This window comes from Panthera pardus, unplaced genomic scaffold, assembly GCF_024362965.1.
Source record: "Panthera pardus isolate Hobbes unplaced genomic scaffold, ASM2436296v1 HiC_scaffold_11, whole genome shotgun sequence".
Taxonomy (NCBI): Eukaryota; Metazoa; Chordata; class Mammalia; order Carnivora; family Felidae; genus Panthera; species Panthera pardus.
This window is the reverse complement of record NW_026526666.1, coordinates 88591772-88607296: the sequence shown is the minus strand read 5'-3', so window position 1 is coordinate 88607296 and position 15525 is coordinate 88591772. Positions and strand designations below refer to the sequence as shown.

At 55.2% G+C, this 15525-nt stretch overlaps 2 protein-coding genes across 9 annotated transcripts in view; one reads left to right on the top strand and one right to left on the bottom strand.

Moving 5' to 3' along the window:
* GRHL3 (grainyhead like transcription factor 3) overlaps positions 1 to 5335 on the top strand; it is a 34827-nt gene extending 29492 nt beyond the window's left edge. For both annotated transcript variants that reach the window (XM_019461800.2, XM_019461799.2), the window contains exons 15-16: positions 38 to 102; positions 4393 to 5335. In XM_019461800.2, coding sequence (XP_019317345.1) covers positions 38 to 102; positions 4393 to 4507 — 180 coding nt within the window. In that variant the 3' untranslated portion in view covers positions 4508 to 5335. The remainder of the gene's footprint in view (positions 1 to 37; positions 103 to 4392) is intronic.
* Positions 5336 to 9316: 3981 nt separating this feature from the next.
* STPG1 (sperm tail PG-rich repeat containing 1) overlaps positions 9317 to 15525 on the bottom strand; it is a 55354-nt gene continuing 49145 nt past the window's right edge. For all 7 annotated transcript variants that reach the window (XM_019461803.2, XM_019461801.2, XM_019461802.2 and 4 more), the window contains 2 exons: positions 12385 to 12575; positions 9317 to 10426 (listed from right to left, as the gene is read on the bottom strand). In XM_019461803.2, the coding sequence (XP_019317348.2) occupies positions 10350 to 10426; positions 12385 to 12575 (268 nt within the window). In that variant the 3' untranslated portion in view covers positions 9317 to 10349. The remainder of the gene's footprint in view (positions 10427 to 12384; positions 12576 to 15525) is intronic.

Below are 15525 nucleotides of genomic sequence, written 5' to 3'. Positions count from 1 at the left end.
GGCAGCAGACAACACATCCCCTACTGTTTTCTTCCAGATCTCTGAGAAGTATGGGTTCCCTGAAGAGAACATTTACAAAGTCTACAAGAAATGTAAGCGGGGGTAAGTGTTCATAACAGCTCTCCCTCCCCCTTCCCCCTGTGCTGCCCCTTTCCCTCTATTTTATTTTTTTTATTCTAATTTTTAATATTTATTTATTTTTGAGAGAGAGAATTCACGTGAGCAGGGGAGGGGCAGACAGAAAGTGGCGAGAGAATCCCAAGCAGGCTCTGCACTATGAGCGCAGACCCTGACTCAAGCCTCAAACCCACGAACTGTGAAATCATGACCTGAGCCGAAACCAAGAGTCAGATGCTCAACCGACTGAGCCACCCAGGCGCCCCTGCCCCTTTCCCTCTAAAAGTGTTGGCTCTGGGAGCTCCCAGCAAGTGTGCTCTGCCTGGCCCATGCCAAGCAGCATTTGTACTTGGCTTCGTGGAAAGGATGAGGGGTGTGGGGTTGGGTGGAAAGCCCCCAGTCAGGCAAGGCCACCTGCAGAGACCGGACATTGAACACCACCAGGAAGGAAAGGAGTGGCAGACTGATGGAAGGGTCTTTGTAGAGACCACAGGTGGAGGGGCAGCGCAGGTTCAAAGATCAGAAGACCCAGGTCCAAGTTCCGAGGCTGCTGGATAGCCAAGTGATTTGATTGTAACGATGATGATAGTGACCACCATTCACTTGACTATGTGCCAGATACTGGGCTACGAGTACCTCACTTAAATCTCACAGCCACACTATGAAGTAGACACCCATTACCCATGCTTCACAGATGGGGAAATTGAGGCTTGGAGGTGATAAGGAATATTCAGGAGCAGGAGCAGCAGGGTAATGGCGTGGAGGCAGAAGGGCCCAGCAATGTGGCCACAGGCCGAGTCAGGGGGCCCCAGAAGGGCAAAGCTGCTGATGAGTCTGGAAAAGGGGTAGTGGTTGATGTGGTTTTGAGGGAGCCCCCCGGGGATGCTCCCCAGGCCTCCCGCTCAGGTCTGGATGAGGCAGCAGAGAATAAAGCTTTACCTTGCAGAGGGTCCAGCGGTGCAGGACCTTCCATATGTTCCTGGGGATTAGTGCTAAACACCACAGCACCCTTTGCTATCTGCCCGGGAGATCCCTTGGCAAGGGGAGACGGAGGGCCATGTGGTGACTGCCTTCCCAGGTTTGGGTCCCGTGGTCAGAGCCAGTGAGCTGGACCTTCACAGCCCTTGTGGACTGAGTCCCTGCACCTGCCCAGCCTGGGGCCTCGGGTTAGCGAGGAATTGTCAGCGCCATTCCCTGCCCAGAGGACCCACTCCCAGCCCTCTGCCCACAGCTCAGACCCCATCCTCTTGCTCTAGATGGTGTAACTCCAGCTACACTTACTAGCGGCCCTGGAAGGTGCTTGGGCATCACCCCGTGGCCACTGACTACGGGCTTTCCTTTTTAGAAGGCTTTGCAAAGCCAGGCAGGTTCTGTTCCCAGGCTGAGGCCCCATCCAGTCAAGCCCGGGGGTTGGCCTCTAGCCCTCCCTCCTCTTTGGTTCCCAGCAGCCTCCCCCAGAAGGGCAGGGCGGGGGGGGGGGGGGGGGGGGGGTGGAGTGTGCGGTCCTGCAGCCCCTGGAGAAGGATCCGTTGGGTTTTGGTTGTATGAGCGCCTAGGGTTTTTTGTGGGCTTTTTTCTTCCAAGTTTCGGTTTCAGATTGGGGCTCACATGTTCTCTGGGACGGAATCCACCTCATAGCAGAGGGCAGGCCCTGCTTTGCCCAGACAAGCCCAGCCCTACTTCCCCTTGGTGCCAGTGCCCACGCCCCCCCAGCTGCAGCGGCACCTGGGCCACCAGCCTCCCTGACGGATGCCACTGCAGGCTGCGCTGAGGGGCTAGGAAACGTGTCGGTGTGATTTGGGGGTGGGGGTACACACGCGAGGATGCCCCAGCCCCCGTGGTAGATGATAGCGTCCACGTGTGGAGCACGTCCTGTGTGCCAGGTGCTGGGCTAAATGAGTCCCAGGCATAGTTTGGTGTGATTATCTGTAATTCTACAGATGAGGAAACTGAGGTTCAGAGTAGTTCGTAACCAGCAGAAGGAATCCCGGCCTGTCTCCAGCCTGTGCATGCACCCATTTTTTACCTCGCCTCCTGCTTGTTCCTCTAACTGCCAAGTGATGTGCAAACAAAGACTGTGGCCAAGTCCTGTATTTGCCTAACCCCGTAGCCCAGGGCATCACTCAGCGGCCCTTCAGAAGCACCCTACACCCCCCACACCCGCAATCATGAACACTTCAGAGCTAGCATCCTCTGAGATGCTTAAATGAGAAGAGTCCACAAAAACGCTTTGGGGAGAGGAGAGGCCGGGCCCATTTTCCACCTCCCTCAGCGTCAGACTCACCTCCTCTGAGGAAGAGAGAAAATTCTAATCGATGGCCTAGTTTATTTGCACAGAACCCTCCTGAGAGTCCCCTGGACAAAGGTAGATACAATCAGCTTTACAAGCACCACTGAGTGATTGAAAGATTAACAAATACATTGTTTTCCCGGCAGCTGGCCAAGCGTTTCAGGGGAACCAGGACAGAAGACAGCTAGTAGCTGGCAAGGGACAAGAGGCCCACATTCTGGGACAGTGGTTCCCAACAAGCCCTGCCTCTAGGGCCCGGTTGTCACTGACCTCTGAAGGGAAGGGGTCTCAGGGCTTGTCTGGGATCCCTTGTGTGTAGGTGTGCACTCGGGGCCCGCGGGGAGCCCGGCAGGGGAGTGGGAGGGAGGCAGCCTTCAAGTTCATGCACGTAAGGCACACAGGGCCTGGCATCTAGAAGCCCCCAGTAAATAGCACTATCTGAATCACACACCCGGCTGCCAGCAAAGCGCTCACCCCTCTGGCCCAGGCCCAGCCTCCTCCGGTCTGGCCCAGCCTGCAGCCCCCCGGACGAGGATCCCTCTGAAAGGAAGGAACGGCTGACAGGACCTAAGGAAGGGGGGCGCCGTAATGAGACACTGGCAGTCAGCACTCCGGCCTGGCAGCCTGCGCCCAGACCTCCTTGCTGGAAGCAGCAGCGTCTGCAGAGACAGCCCGACATAGGCCATAGGCTTAGGCTCGCTGCTTCTGTAAGGCCTCCATCCTCCAGACCCGGGGACGATGGGGACAAGGCTACCGCCTCCCCGGAGCTTCCCCTGGAAAGCCAACAGCTACTTGCCGGAAGCAGGGAGCAGTAACGTGAGATCCTCAGCCCCCCGACTCCCCCCACCCACCCCCACTTGAAATAACCTTGCGGCCATCTAAACTCTTTCCCAGCCCTGGATTTTGCCTTCCTTGTATATGCCACTTCCTAACTTACATTCATAGGGTTTTTGTTTTTCTTTCTAAAAAACCGGTACAGCAGAAAGAAACCGAAGTCTGGATTCAAGTCCAGTTCTGCCATCTATTAACTGTGTGACCCCTGTGCTTCTTTGAGCCTCAGCTTCCCCCTCTACCCACTGGAGTAACAGGGTTACAAAGAGTCATTTTCTCGGGCCCTACTAGATTCTGAATTCCTGGAGGGCAGGCTCTAGGATCTCCGTGTGGCCCTTGTTCTTGCTGGGCGCAGGCCCTGCACATGGAACGGCCTTGGCAAACGCTAGCGGGGTGGATGGACGAGTGGCTGCAGACACTCAACTCCGTTACAAAGGGAAGCTGGTGTGGTCAGGTCAGGTCACGTCTTGCCGGGCTCTTCATCGGGGAGGCAGCAGCCAGAGGGGTGTCCTCTGGCTAACACCGTGGCCTTGACCCTCTGCGGAGGCCCACGGCGCGGAGGCTTGGTCCCGCTCGGGTTGGCCCAGGTCCCTGCCTGGAGGGTGTGGGGAGAGAGGACGGAGCCCCTCAAGTGTCTTGTACCATCTGTGAGATGGCAGCTTCGTGGGGGTGGAACTGAGAGGGCACCCGTGTGGCACCCGCCTCTGGCTCAGGCGGGCACATCCGAATGACACAATGCAGCCTCCCACTGAACCCAAACCACACTGGTCCACCCACCACACCTCTTGTGCTCGAACTCTCGCTTTGTGCCCGAGTCCTCGGTCCGGCCTGGTGACCAAGGGACACCGCATCCTCCACACATCTCACGTCAGCCGCTCGAAGTGTCCACGCTCGTGTGTATTAGGAGAGGTGGTCTGGCGCAGCGGTGGCCGTGGTTGGAGGTGGGGCTCGGCCACTTGGGGATCGTGGCCTCCGCCGTAACGGGGGACAGTGAATACCCGTCTCTGTTGTTCTGACGGTCAGAGGGAAAGTCCAGGAGGTGCCCGAAATGTTGGCACCCAAGAGGGGGTAACCGTTACTGTCATCCTTGTCACCCAGCAGCCCTGAAACAAGGGGCCTGCCACATCCTAGACACATCTCCTCTTCTCTTCCAGAATCTTGGTCAACATGGACAACAACATCATCCAGCACTACAGCAACCACGTCGCCTTCCTGCTGGACATGGGGGAGCTTGATGGCAAGATTCAGATCATCCTGAAGGAGCTGTGAGGCCCAAGCATCCACACCCTCAGGCCCCGTGGGGTGGCTCCAGGCAAGGAGCCCCCTGGGGAGTGGCCCATGCCGCACACAACCTCTGCTCATGCCCCAGTGCTGTTACTTGAATGCCCTCCCTGAGAAAAACACATCACAGACCCACGGATGTCAAGGTCAGGAAGGGACCCAGGAGGTATCCTGACCTGAACCCCATCTCATGCTTGAATCTACCCTGGACTTCCTGCCGGCCCCCGCCCAGCCAGAAAGAGTGTCGTCCTGCTTAACGTTCCCATAGCCTGTCTCCTTCTCGGAAGACCCTGCTTTCAGTCCATCTCCTGGTTGGCCGTTCAGATGGTGCCAGTGGACCCTCTTTCCCAAAGCTGACTCGACTCCTGTCCGGCCTGCATTCTTGATCCTTCCATCAACTTCAGACTGAGGATCCCTTACCCTTTGGTCAATTAACTTGAAAACTCTTTTGATTTTCAATGCAAACAACTTTTAAATGTTACCATGGTGGAAACACTCTCTTTCTCCCGGATTTCCTTGATACAAGTTGTAAATAATAGAGCTGATTCATTGGAGTGGCTGCTGTATAAAATAACTTCCGTGCCTGTTCACTGATGTACACATTTCTTATTTACAATTTTCATTTATGTTATATATATATAAGTATATATTGTATATATATGCAACATTTTATATTTTTCATGGATGCATTTTTATCATTTCAAAAAATGTGTATTTCACATTCTTGGACTATTTTTTTTAGCTGTTATTCAATTATGCATTTTGTATACTCACGTGGTATTTAGTAATAAAATTCTACCTATGTATTACTTCAAACGCTACACTTGTTCCTTCTGTGGATGGAAGTCTTCCCGGAAGAGAGGGTGAAAGCAGACTGGGCCCGCCTCCTCCTCTGTCCTGAGGGTGCTTTACCTGGGCTCGAAGGCTGGTGGCGAGGGCTGGGCACGGGCGAAGCAGAGGTGCCCCCGGGAAGGGAGTGGGAGCCTGATGTCGAGATCTGTGTCTCACGCCGCCCCACAGGTTGAAGGTCAAGCCCGTAGGACCACTGACTGGAGACGAAGAAGTCCCGGGAAGGACCCCACCGCGGGCGCCGGCGGGCGGAGCCCCAGGCTGGGAGCCACGTGACCGGAGTTCTCTGCCAGCTCCGCCCCCACGCTCTGGGCCTCGCCGTTCTCCCCGCTGCTGACTCAGCGGCTCACAAAAGCTGGTGCTCCCGTCTCTTCCCAGCTTCGCGGTCAGTGACCTCATGCTGGGACGTTGCCCGGGGAGCATTTACACCACAGACATTGACGACGGCTACAAATCAAGGCCTTTATTCCCTCTAGGGAACAGACGACAAACCTGCCCTTCCTTCCTCCTTCGCCCGCTTCCTAGCGCGACCACCTCGGGGCCTCAGTTTCTTCGGCTCTGAAATGACGGGCGTGGGTCTACGCCGGCCATCTGTAACTATCATCTTTAGAGCCCCAGAGCTCACCGCTGGGTCTCAGAGGCCACCTCGAGGTGGGGGAGGGGAGAGCGGCAGCTTCTGAGGACCCTCCAGACTTCAGACCCGCTTTTCCCCTTTTACACGTAAGGGTTTCCCATAAACTTGTCTGAACAAAACTTTTTAAAAGGTTTGTAAACCGCAGATGCCTCCAACTCTCAGCTCTGACAGCCAGAGCCTGTGGTCCTAATTCCCACGGCCCTGCCTGGAGTCCGCACCAGGACTAGGGTCCGGCCGATGAGCCAAAGAGCTCAGTAATCAAGAGAAATCAACACAATGTGTTGCTTTTTTTTTTTTTTTTTAAATAAAGGCAAAAAAAAAAAAAAAAAATCCATGATGAACAAGATAATCAAAATTTTGAAGCCAGGATCAGCATCACTGATGTTTCCTTTGGCCTCAGCCACCAATATGGCCTGCACGGCACTGCTCAGGGGACCCTGTGGGCATCCGGAGATGCCGTGTCCACTCCCGGCCTCGCCGCTGCTCTGCCACCTCCCGGGAAGTGAGAGCAGGATGACGTGTGGGGATGGAAGGACAGAGTGCGGGCGGAGTGCCGGCACATCCGCGAGCACCAGAGGTGCTCAGCATCTGTTCGTGTCCTTCCTTCAGAGCTTCCTGCCGGCTCCCCGCCCCCCTCCCAGAAGCAGGCTGGGAAGCAGGCGGGTGGTGCTTCTCGACCTTGGTTTGCACCCTGGAGTCACCTGGGCAGCTTTTATCCCTCTCCCCACCGGCCAGACCCCACCCTGGAGCACTTAAATCAGAATTTCTGGGGGTGGACCCAGACCTCAGAACTCGTTAAAGCACCACTCCACCCACCCCCGTGATTACAATGTGCAGTCAAGGTCCAGAACCACTGCTCTAGAGAGGCCATAATTATACAGGCCTTGAACTTGAAGCCTTTGTCATCCGGCAGTGTCTGGCCGAATTAGCATCCACAAGGAATCAGTACCCGTGCATAGCCTGCTGCAATGTTCGGGAAGGGAGCCGGGCAGCTCCATACCCCCACGTGGCCAGCAGCCACCAGGGCTCAGTTCTCAGCAAAGCCCCCATGTGATGAGACCAGGGCCGTTGGTGCCTAGAAAGGCCGTGGGGACCTCAAAGAGAGCCCTGCAGGGCTTGAGGAAATTCAGCCCTGCCCTCAGAGAAGTCAGGGGGCAAGGGCAGCCCCTGAGCCTGACAGCTGCCATTCTAGGACAGTCTCTTGCTCCAAAGAGTAAAAGGGGGAAAAGGAGTGAAGGAAAGTCCTTTGCAAACAGGAGTCACTTTGGAAAGGTGGCTGTCAGCCGGTGGGGAGGGCATCCCCTGCCTGGTAGCTCTCCCCTAGATGGCAAATTGCCAGTGATGGGGGGAAAGGGAATGAATGAATAAGTGACGGAATGAGAAGAAAGGAGGGAGGGCGCAGGGAGGGAGGAGGGAAAATAGGCAAACAGCGGACGGGCCAACAAACGGCCAGAGTTAAGCAATTAAGTGTATTTACGAGACCCTCGCCACCCTAAGTGTGGTCCACGGACCAGCAACATCGGCATTGCCCAACAGCTTGTTAGAAATGTTTACACCTAAAACGAATACAATGTGATAAGGTCAATTATATCTCAATTAAAAAAAAAGAAATAAAATGAAATGCAGGCTCTCAGGCCCCACCGCAGACCTACAGAATCTGCCCTTTAACGAGATATCCAAATGATATGCGTGCCCACTAAAATTTGGAAAATACTTTATTCAGCTATCAGTGTATCCTAGCCCAAACTACACACATTATAATCACGCTGAGAACTTTTTTTAAGATTTTAATAATCCCTGTGCACAATGTGGGGCTCGAACATGCAACCCTGAGATCAAGAGTTGCACGCTCTACCGACTGAGCCGGCCAGATGCCCCTGCTAAGAACTTGAATAAAGACACCAATGCTCAGGGGGCACCTGGGTGGCTCAGTCGTTTGGGCCTCTGACTTTGGCTCAGGTCACGATCTTGCAGTCGATGAATTCGAGCCCCGCGTCGGGCTCTGTGCCGACAGCCTAGAGCCTGAAGCCTGCTTCAGATTCTGTGTCTCCCTCTCTCTCTGCCCCTCCCCCGCTTGTTCGCACACTCTCTCTCCTCACTCTCTCTCAAAAATTATACATAAACATTAAAACAGAAAAAAAAGATACCAACGCCCAGGCCCAGACCCTACCTCAGATCAGTTAAATCAGAGCTCTGAGGGTTGGGGCCTGGGCAAGGCTGTCTGTGTAACACCTCCCAAGTGATAACAGCCAGGGTTTGAGAATCCCTGGGCTGGATGAAGCTGTGAGCGGCAAACGACACCTTTAGAGAGACTAGACATGGTCAGGACAGACCCTCTGAGCTCAGGGCCTCACCTCCAATCGTGTCTTCGACAGAACACAGATTCAGACTGGCCACGAGCAGCCCTGCCACTCTTTTTCCCAGAGTCCCCTCTTCCCTGACCCCACTTGGAGGGGTCTCCTCTGGAGAGGCAGTATTCACCTGCCGGTGCTCGGCCCAGCTGCCCAGAGGGAGGAGAGGCCTGTCTCGTTTTCCCATACATGTCCCCACAGAGACCCCCGGGCCCACAGAGACCGGACCCCAAGGCCGGCTGCTTCTAGCCCAACGGTCTGCTAAAAACCAAGGCGCGGGGATCTGGCCCCGTTGTCAAGAGTCTGCGGTCAAAGAAAGGTACAACTTTGAAAGGGTCTTCCAGAACTTCTAGCACCCAAGTGGACAGCTGACGGCCTGCGGAAGTCTCCTTTAGCCCCGGCAAGCAATTCGAAGTTGCAGTGTGGTTGTCCGCGTCTCAAATCAGGAGATCTGGCATTTTAAATATTCCCCAGACTGTGTCGAAAGTGGGCCGATCTGGAGCCGTGTCGGACGCCCCTTCAGCCCAGCAGCCTCGGCTCCCACACCCCATCCCTGCCCCTCACTGTTTTGCCCCATGTGCCGCCTGCCCGGCCCCCGCAAGTGTCGACCTTGAGCCCCGGAATTCGAGCCTGACTCTTTACCTTCGAGAAGGAGCTCCGGACCTGACAGGATGGGAGCACGGGGTGTCCCGCCTCCAGGTCCAGGTGGCATCGCTCTTAACGAGGTGCCCCAGGCCACCTCCCGCCCGTCCCAACGCAGCGGGCACTTGAGGGAATCTGAGGTTCACAAAAAAGGCCAGCTTTGGCGAGAGGCAAGAAGTCGGTTTAATTGGATATGGTATTCCATCCTTCTCCCTCCCTCTTTCTCACCCACCCCTCCCCAAAGGGGGGGCCAGTCAGCGGCCATTCTGACGGGAAGGCCACTCACCCTCTGGTCACAGAGCAAAGTCAGGGGAGGGGCCCCGGACTCCGTGGGGAGCGGGGAGGGGGCTGCATCAGTGCCTTCCGCTTGCAGAAGTGAACCACAACATCAATATTTGGGAAAGGAGGGGATGCGTGGTTTCTTCTATTCCCCCTTGGTTCTTTGGGAATCTCTCCCTCTTGCCGGGGGAAACGGATGTGGCAGGCCAGAAAAGATTCATCAAAGGCTGTGTCAAACTTGAGCAGGAGGCCTGGGAGGAGACGGAGGCCAGGCCCGGGGATAGGAAAGTCCCAGTAAAAGAAAGAACCCGCAGGCACCAAGCGGTGCCTCCCTGCCCCCTTGCTCCCTCGGAATGCTGTTTCCAGGGATCTGGCTCCAGCAGCGACCTGCCCATGTGTGCTGTTGAATGCCGGGCCACTCAACGGATGTGGTGGCCTTCTCCTGAAGGTGGGTACCGAGCACAAGTGACCACGGTGACTGGGGCCATGCTCTTCCTGAAGGTGAGGTGCGTAGGCTTAGCTGGGGGCCCGGGCCCAGGCAACCCCCTTGTGCTGTCACAAGCACCTCTGGGCCTTCCCGGCTCCTGGAAGCCAAGGGTGAAGGATGGGAGTTGTGCCCGGGCCGCAGTCCTGTGTGGTCCACCCAGCAGGTACAGTCTGGACCTCGAGCCCTGGCCCAGCGTCAGGCTTCTAGATGGGGAATCTGCCAGTGGCAGCCTTCTCCCTCGAGCCTGAGCTTCAGGAACCTCTTACATCTGCGGGGAGGACTGCACGTCCCAGCACGGGCAGGTGCATGGCAGGTAACAAAGGAGGGCTCTGTCCACCCCTCATTTCTGCTCAGGGAACCACTGGAGTCAGTGGAGGCGGGTGTCAAATCTCCAGGAGGCAGTTCAAGACAAGGACAAACGCAGCCTCCCAGCTCTACGCCAGCCACGGGGGACGGGGGGCAGGGGCAGATCTGCCCTCCAAGTCGTCGTCTGTCACACACGAGATGGGCATTCTCTGAATGAACGTCCTGGGGAGCCTGGGTGAGGCAGCTGGTGGCCAGCGTTCTCCCCGAGCTTGTGTGAGGTTCCTACAACACTGGGATCCATTTGTTGTCCTCGTTGTAGAGAAAGGACTGTTTTCCAGGGAATTCTGGCTTGTACGTGGCTGTGAGGGGAGAGAGAGAAAAAGACAGTATTAAGAGGGGAAAGGCCGGTTGCCCAAGCCCCTGGCATTCTACATCAGAGCTGGCGATGTCGGGGCACCCCTGCCCGGGTCCCTGCAACTTACAAGTGGGGAGGCTGAGAGGGGAAGGGATTGTCCCAGCCGAGGCAGGACTTGAACCCCGGCTTCCAGCCTTTAACTCCCTAACAGGAGAACATTTACAAAAGAGTTTTCGATCAGATTTGATACAAAGGAAAAAAAAAAAAAAAAGGAGTAAAACAATAGTCTTAAAGAAGCAAGGTGTCAGCTTGATAGGGTTTTGTTTTTCTTTAGTCCAGAAATTTCCAGAAGGGCACCTGGCTGGCTCAGTTCGTAGAGCATGTGACTCTTGGTCTCAGGGTTGTGAGTTCAAGCCCCACACTGGGTGTGGAGCCTAGTTTTAAAAAGGAAAGAAAAAAAAAGAAAAAAGAAATTTCCAGAAAAGTGAAAGGCTTGACAACTGCAAGCACTTTCCGTAGGAGACCAGCTGCCAGGACCACACAGGGGTGACTGGAAACTCGCATACTGATGCCGATTCGGCCGACGAGGGTCCAGGCAGATCCGCACCCACGGGAGGCCAAGCAGGCATGTGGCTCACTCCCAGGCCAGTCCTCCGGGAAGCCCACCTAGATGCAGGTGGTCACAGCAGCAGGAAGTGGCCTGCACCTGTGTGCCAGGTGCCCCACACCAGGGGCAGCGTGGAGCAGACACTCAGAAAAAGCTCCTAGATGCCTGGACCAAACAGGGTCAGACAAGGCTCCTCACCGGTCCCCAGGCCTCCGGGAGCCCGCTGCTTGATTGGAGCGTGAATACATTTGCCCCACCCTGCTGGGTCCTGCCTGGACTGACCAGGTGACCCCAAGGTCAAACCGCTGCAGTCTTCTTGACTTGGTTATCGTTCCATTTCCAAGGCTGGAGCCATAAGGATGACTCTCCCTGTCCCGTCCACCTTACGTTTTACTCACCGGTATGTTTGGAGGGGAAGGTGTCTCCCCTACCAGACTGACACCTCCGGGGGTAACACCAGGCTAAGTCACCGTTGTCCCCCAGGGGAGGAGCGTCATCAGCGCTCCCTGGACGACTGATTTGGACAGACCTAGCAGCCACCCCGGCTCTGCCTTCCTCCTCCCCCACCGCCTGCCCACCAGCACACGCTGTCTAGTCCCCAGCGCCACCAGCTCCGGCCAATGTCAGGGAGGGGCAAAGAGCTAAGGGGCTGTGAGAGAGCTACAAAGAGGTCAGGAATAGGTCCCTCAGGCTATTAGCTCTCACGAAGGTCCCAGAGGCGACAGGGTCCCGCGGCTTCAGCCATCTGCAAAGAGGGCTCGGAACCCGGCAGCTCACGGGAGCTGCTCCGGTGAACAGTCCCCGGCTTGTCTCACGACAACAGGGCACAGGGGGGAAACGGCGTGGCGCTCTGCCCCGCCGCTCTCCCACTGTGGCTCAGTGCACAACGTGCTCTCCAGGTCTTCCCCAGCGATAAGGTGACTCTGCCAGATCAGGCCAGTGATTTAAGTACTTTCAAGAACGGTGAAATTGTTGACCCATCTGACAAAGTGCTATGGCCCCTTTCTCCAAAATAATAATAATAATGACAATAATAATAATGTCTTCATGCTCCAAATCTGCAGGCAGTCTCAGGGTCACAGACCCCTCTGGGGGTCCGGATCCCATCTCCGAGCCTCTCGGACATTCACGGTCATTGGTCGTGAACCCCTGGACGGGATTAACTCCAAGAGTCCTTTCATCTCAAAGAAAATCCTTTCGTACTCCAAAAGCGCAGGCCTAAAAGTCTTCCGGATCGACTCTAACCTCTGTAACCTTCTTGGCAAACATCCCATAAATCAGTGACATCTGATGGCCCAGGAATGACAAACACTTCCAGATTTGGTTTTTACAATCATTTAAAACAATCCTCTGACCTGGGCCGGGCAGGCCTGGCTGGGACGGGGCTGCTGTCCACCGGCTGGTGTTGGACACAAACGATGCGCTGGAGGTGAAGTGTCTGGGGGGCCCCTTGTAGTCCACGATCTCGTACTGACCGGGGCCTGGAAGAGGCAGCTTCGGGGGCAGGGGCGAAGGCTGGGCAGAGAAGTTCAGGAGGGGGTTTCTCCTTCAAAAAGAGACAAAATGTGAAGACAGTGCTCAGGCAGTCTGCTGGGGAAACGGTCGTTTTTAGACGTGGCCGAGACCTGCCCAGCACCGAGTCGTCGGGGCGGCTGGGCAGGGCCGTGGCTCCATTGCCGGGGAGCCGGGGGCCCCCGGGCCTCAGTGTTCTCTTCTGCGCAGTGGCGGTTCTCACAGTACTTTCCTCATAGGCTTACCGCCGGGTTCAATGGGATGAGGCATCTGTAACACAGAAGTCAGGGCAGCGCCCAGCACAGTGAGAGCGCAGCACGCGGTGTTGCGGATGATGTCGCTGAACTAACCAGAGAGGGGCAGACATGTGCCAATTCTGATCACCTGGTGGCGCCCGGCTGGGGCTCCGTGTAGAGAACTCCGGCCTCGCGTGGGCTCCAAGGAAAGAGCATGGGTGATCCACTTGTGATACCTGCCATGGCCAGGAAGTGGGACGAGGCATCCTGAATTCCAAGGATTTGCCATCCCAAGACTAGTAGATCTCAAGAGACCATTCCAGCACAGGCAGGCCGAATCCTACTATCTTCCTGGCAAGGCAGGACGTGGGAATGGAAATCAAGAGACCTCTGCATAACACTTACCTTTTGCTGACATCTTTGGAAGCAAGGGCATTTAAAAAAAAAAAAAAAAGTTTTTTTTAATATTTATTCTTTTTTTTTATTTAAAAATTTTTTTTTTTAATGTTTATTTATTTTTGAGACAGAGAGAGACAGAGCATGAACGGGGGAGGGTCAGAGAGAGGGAGACACAGAATCTGAAACAGGCTTCAGGCTCTGAGCGGTCAGCACAGAGCCCGACGCGGGGCTAGAACTCACGGACCACGAGATCATGACCTGAGCCGAAGTCAGCCGCTTAACTGACTGAGCCACCCAGGCACCCCTTAATGTTTATTCTTGAGAGAGAGAGAGAAGAGACACACACACACAGAGCGTGAGTGGGGGAGGGTCAGAGAGAGAGAGAGGGAGAGGGAGACACAGAATCCAAAGCAGGTTCCAGGCTCCGAGCTGTCAGCACAGAGCCCGATGTGGGGCTCGAACTCACAAGTTGCGAGATCATGACCTGAGCCGAAGTCGGACGCTTGACCGGCTGAGCCACCCAGGCGCCCTGGAAGCAAGAGCATTTTAAAACTTGGAGAGCTAGAGGGGACCTAGAGATGTCTTATCCACCCTCCTTATTGTGCTAAAGAAACTAGCACTCAGAGAGAGAAAGTATGTCACCCAAAGTCACCGAGCAAATGAGCGGTAACGACAACACCAGAACTTGAGTCTCAGGGGCCTAGCAATTTGGGGAAGGCATCATGGCAGAGGGGACTTTTTGAGTTTTAGAGTCACACAGACCTGCATCTGAATTCCTGTCATCCCACTTACTGGCTGTGGGACCTCAGACAAGCCCCTGGACCTCTCTATGCCTGCAGGAGGGAGAAATCGCACCCTCTCTTTATAAGGGAGGTCAAGAATGGAGGAAAGGTATGGAAGGACCGAGCAGAGCCCACAGTAAGTGCTCAATAAAAGTGGCCACTGTTATGATGATGCTCCTGGAAGCCACTGCCTCCTGCTTGGTCTTAGAGGACGGACCAGCCTCTGGAAGGAGACGCCAGGGCCCCCCCTCCACCCCCCGCAGAGTCACCTGAGGCAGGCCAGCCGGCCAGGGAAGGCCCCTGAAAGTCATGGTAAATCTGCCGGAGGCTCACATCTAATAATGGAGGAACAGCTGGCGTGGATGCTTATATTTAGAACAAAGGTGCCCACAGAAAAAGGAGAGAAAACATTGCCTCTTTCTTCGCCTCCAGCTGACATGGGCGAACTGGTTATAGTGTGTGATCAACCACTTCTCCCCTCGGAGATAAAAGCTGGCTTCTCCTTGTTCTGGCTTCTGTCGCCCCTTCAAAGCACCCCCAGAAATTGGATGAGTGTGTCACTGGCATCCCTGAGAGACAGGCTGGATTCCTCACCGCCGCAGCTGGAACGAGCCAACCATTGCATGAGGTCACCCCATCGGTCTGGCTCACGCCCTCGCCCCGATCTTCGAGAAGGCCGTGAGGTGTGTACGTTCCTAACCGGGAACAGCCTGTAGGCGGCTGGGCCCGTGTCTCATCAGGATTCTTGGCCAGAGGGGTTAGAGCGGTCCCGTGCCCTCCACCCCGTCAGCGTGCCCAGGAGAGGCTCAGCTGTGACAGCTCAGCTGCCCAGACCTTTAAAGAGGGCCAGGGGCACCTGGGTGGCTCAGTGGGTTAAGTGTCCGACTCTTGGTTTCACCTCTGGTCATGATCTCACAGTTCGTGGGTTCGAGCCCCGCCTCGGGCTCTGTGCTGGCAGCATGGAGCCCACTTGGTTTTCTGTCTCCCTCTCTCTCTCTGCCCCTCCCATACTCTCTCTCTCTGCCCCTCCCATACTCTCTCTCTCTGTCTGTCTCAAAATACATCAATAAACTTAAAAAATAAACAAAGAGTGCCAGCCACGTGTGCAGCTCTGTGCTAAGACACAGACCCTGAATGCTCCCAAGGGCTTGACAATTCACGGCTAGCGACAGTCGTGACTGGTGACAACTTAAGGAAGTACAGGCTTTGCACCCAAACTTGGGTTTGGATCTGCACTTCCCCACTCACCAGCTATGTGTCCTTAGAGACGTTTCCTAGCCTCCCTGAGGCTCAGTTTCTTCATCTGTAAAGTGGGGGATAATAATACCTTCCATCCAGGATTGTTATGAAGTTTAACTGGTGTTTTCTTTACTTGCGTTATTATGTGATTTTTTTCTAAACATGAAATGTTAGAATAGAGGTAAAAACACTGCATTGAGAGAGAGAGAGAGATTCCCACTAAGTGAACCCAGAAATCTACCCTAGAAGAGATAACCTTTGCCCTGAAAAGTAAGCAGGGAATTCTTCAGGTAGAAAAGGTGGGGGAGGGGGCATTTCTAGCAGAGGA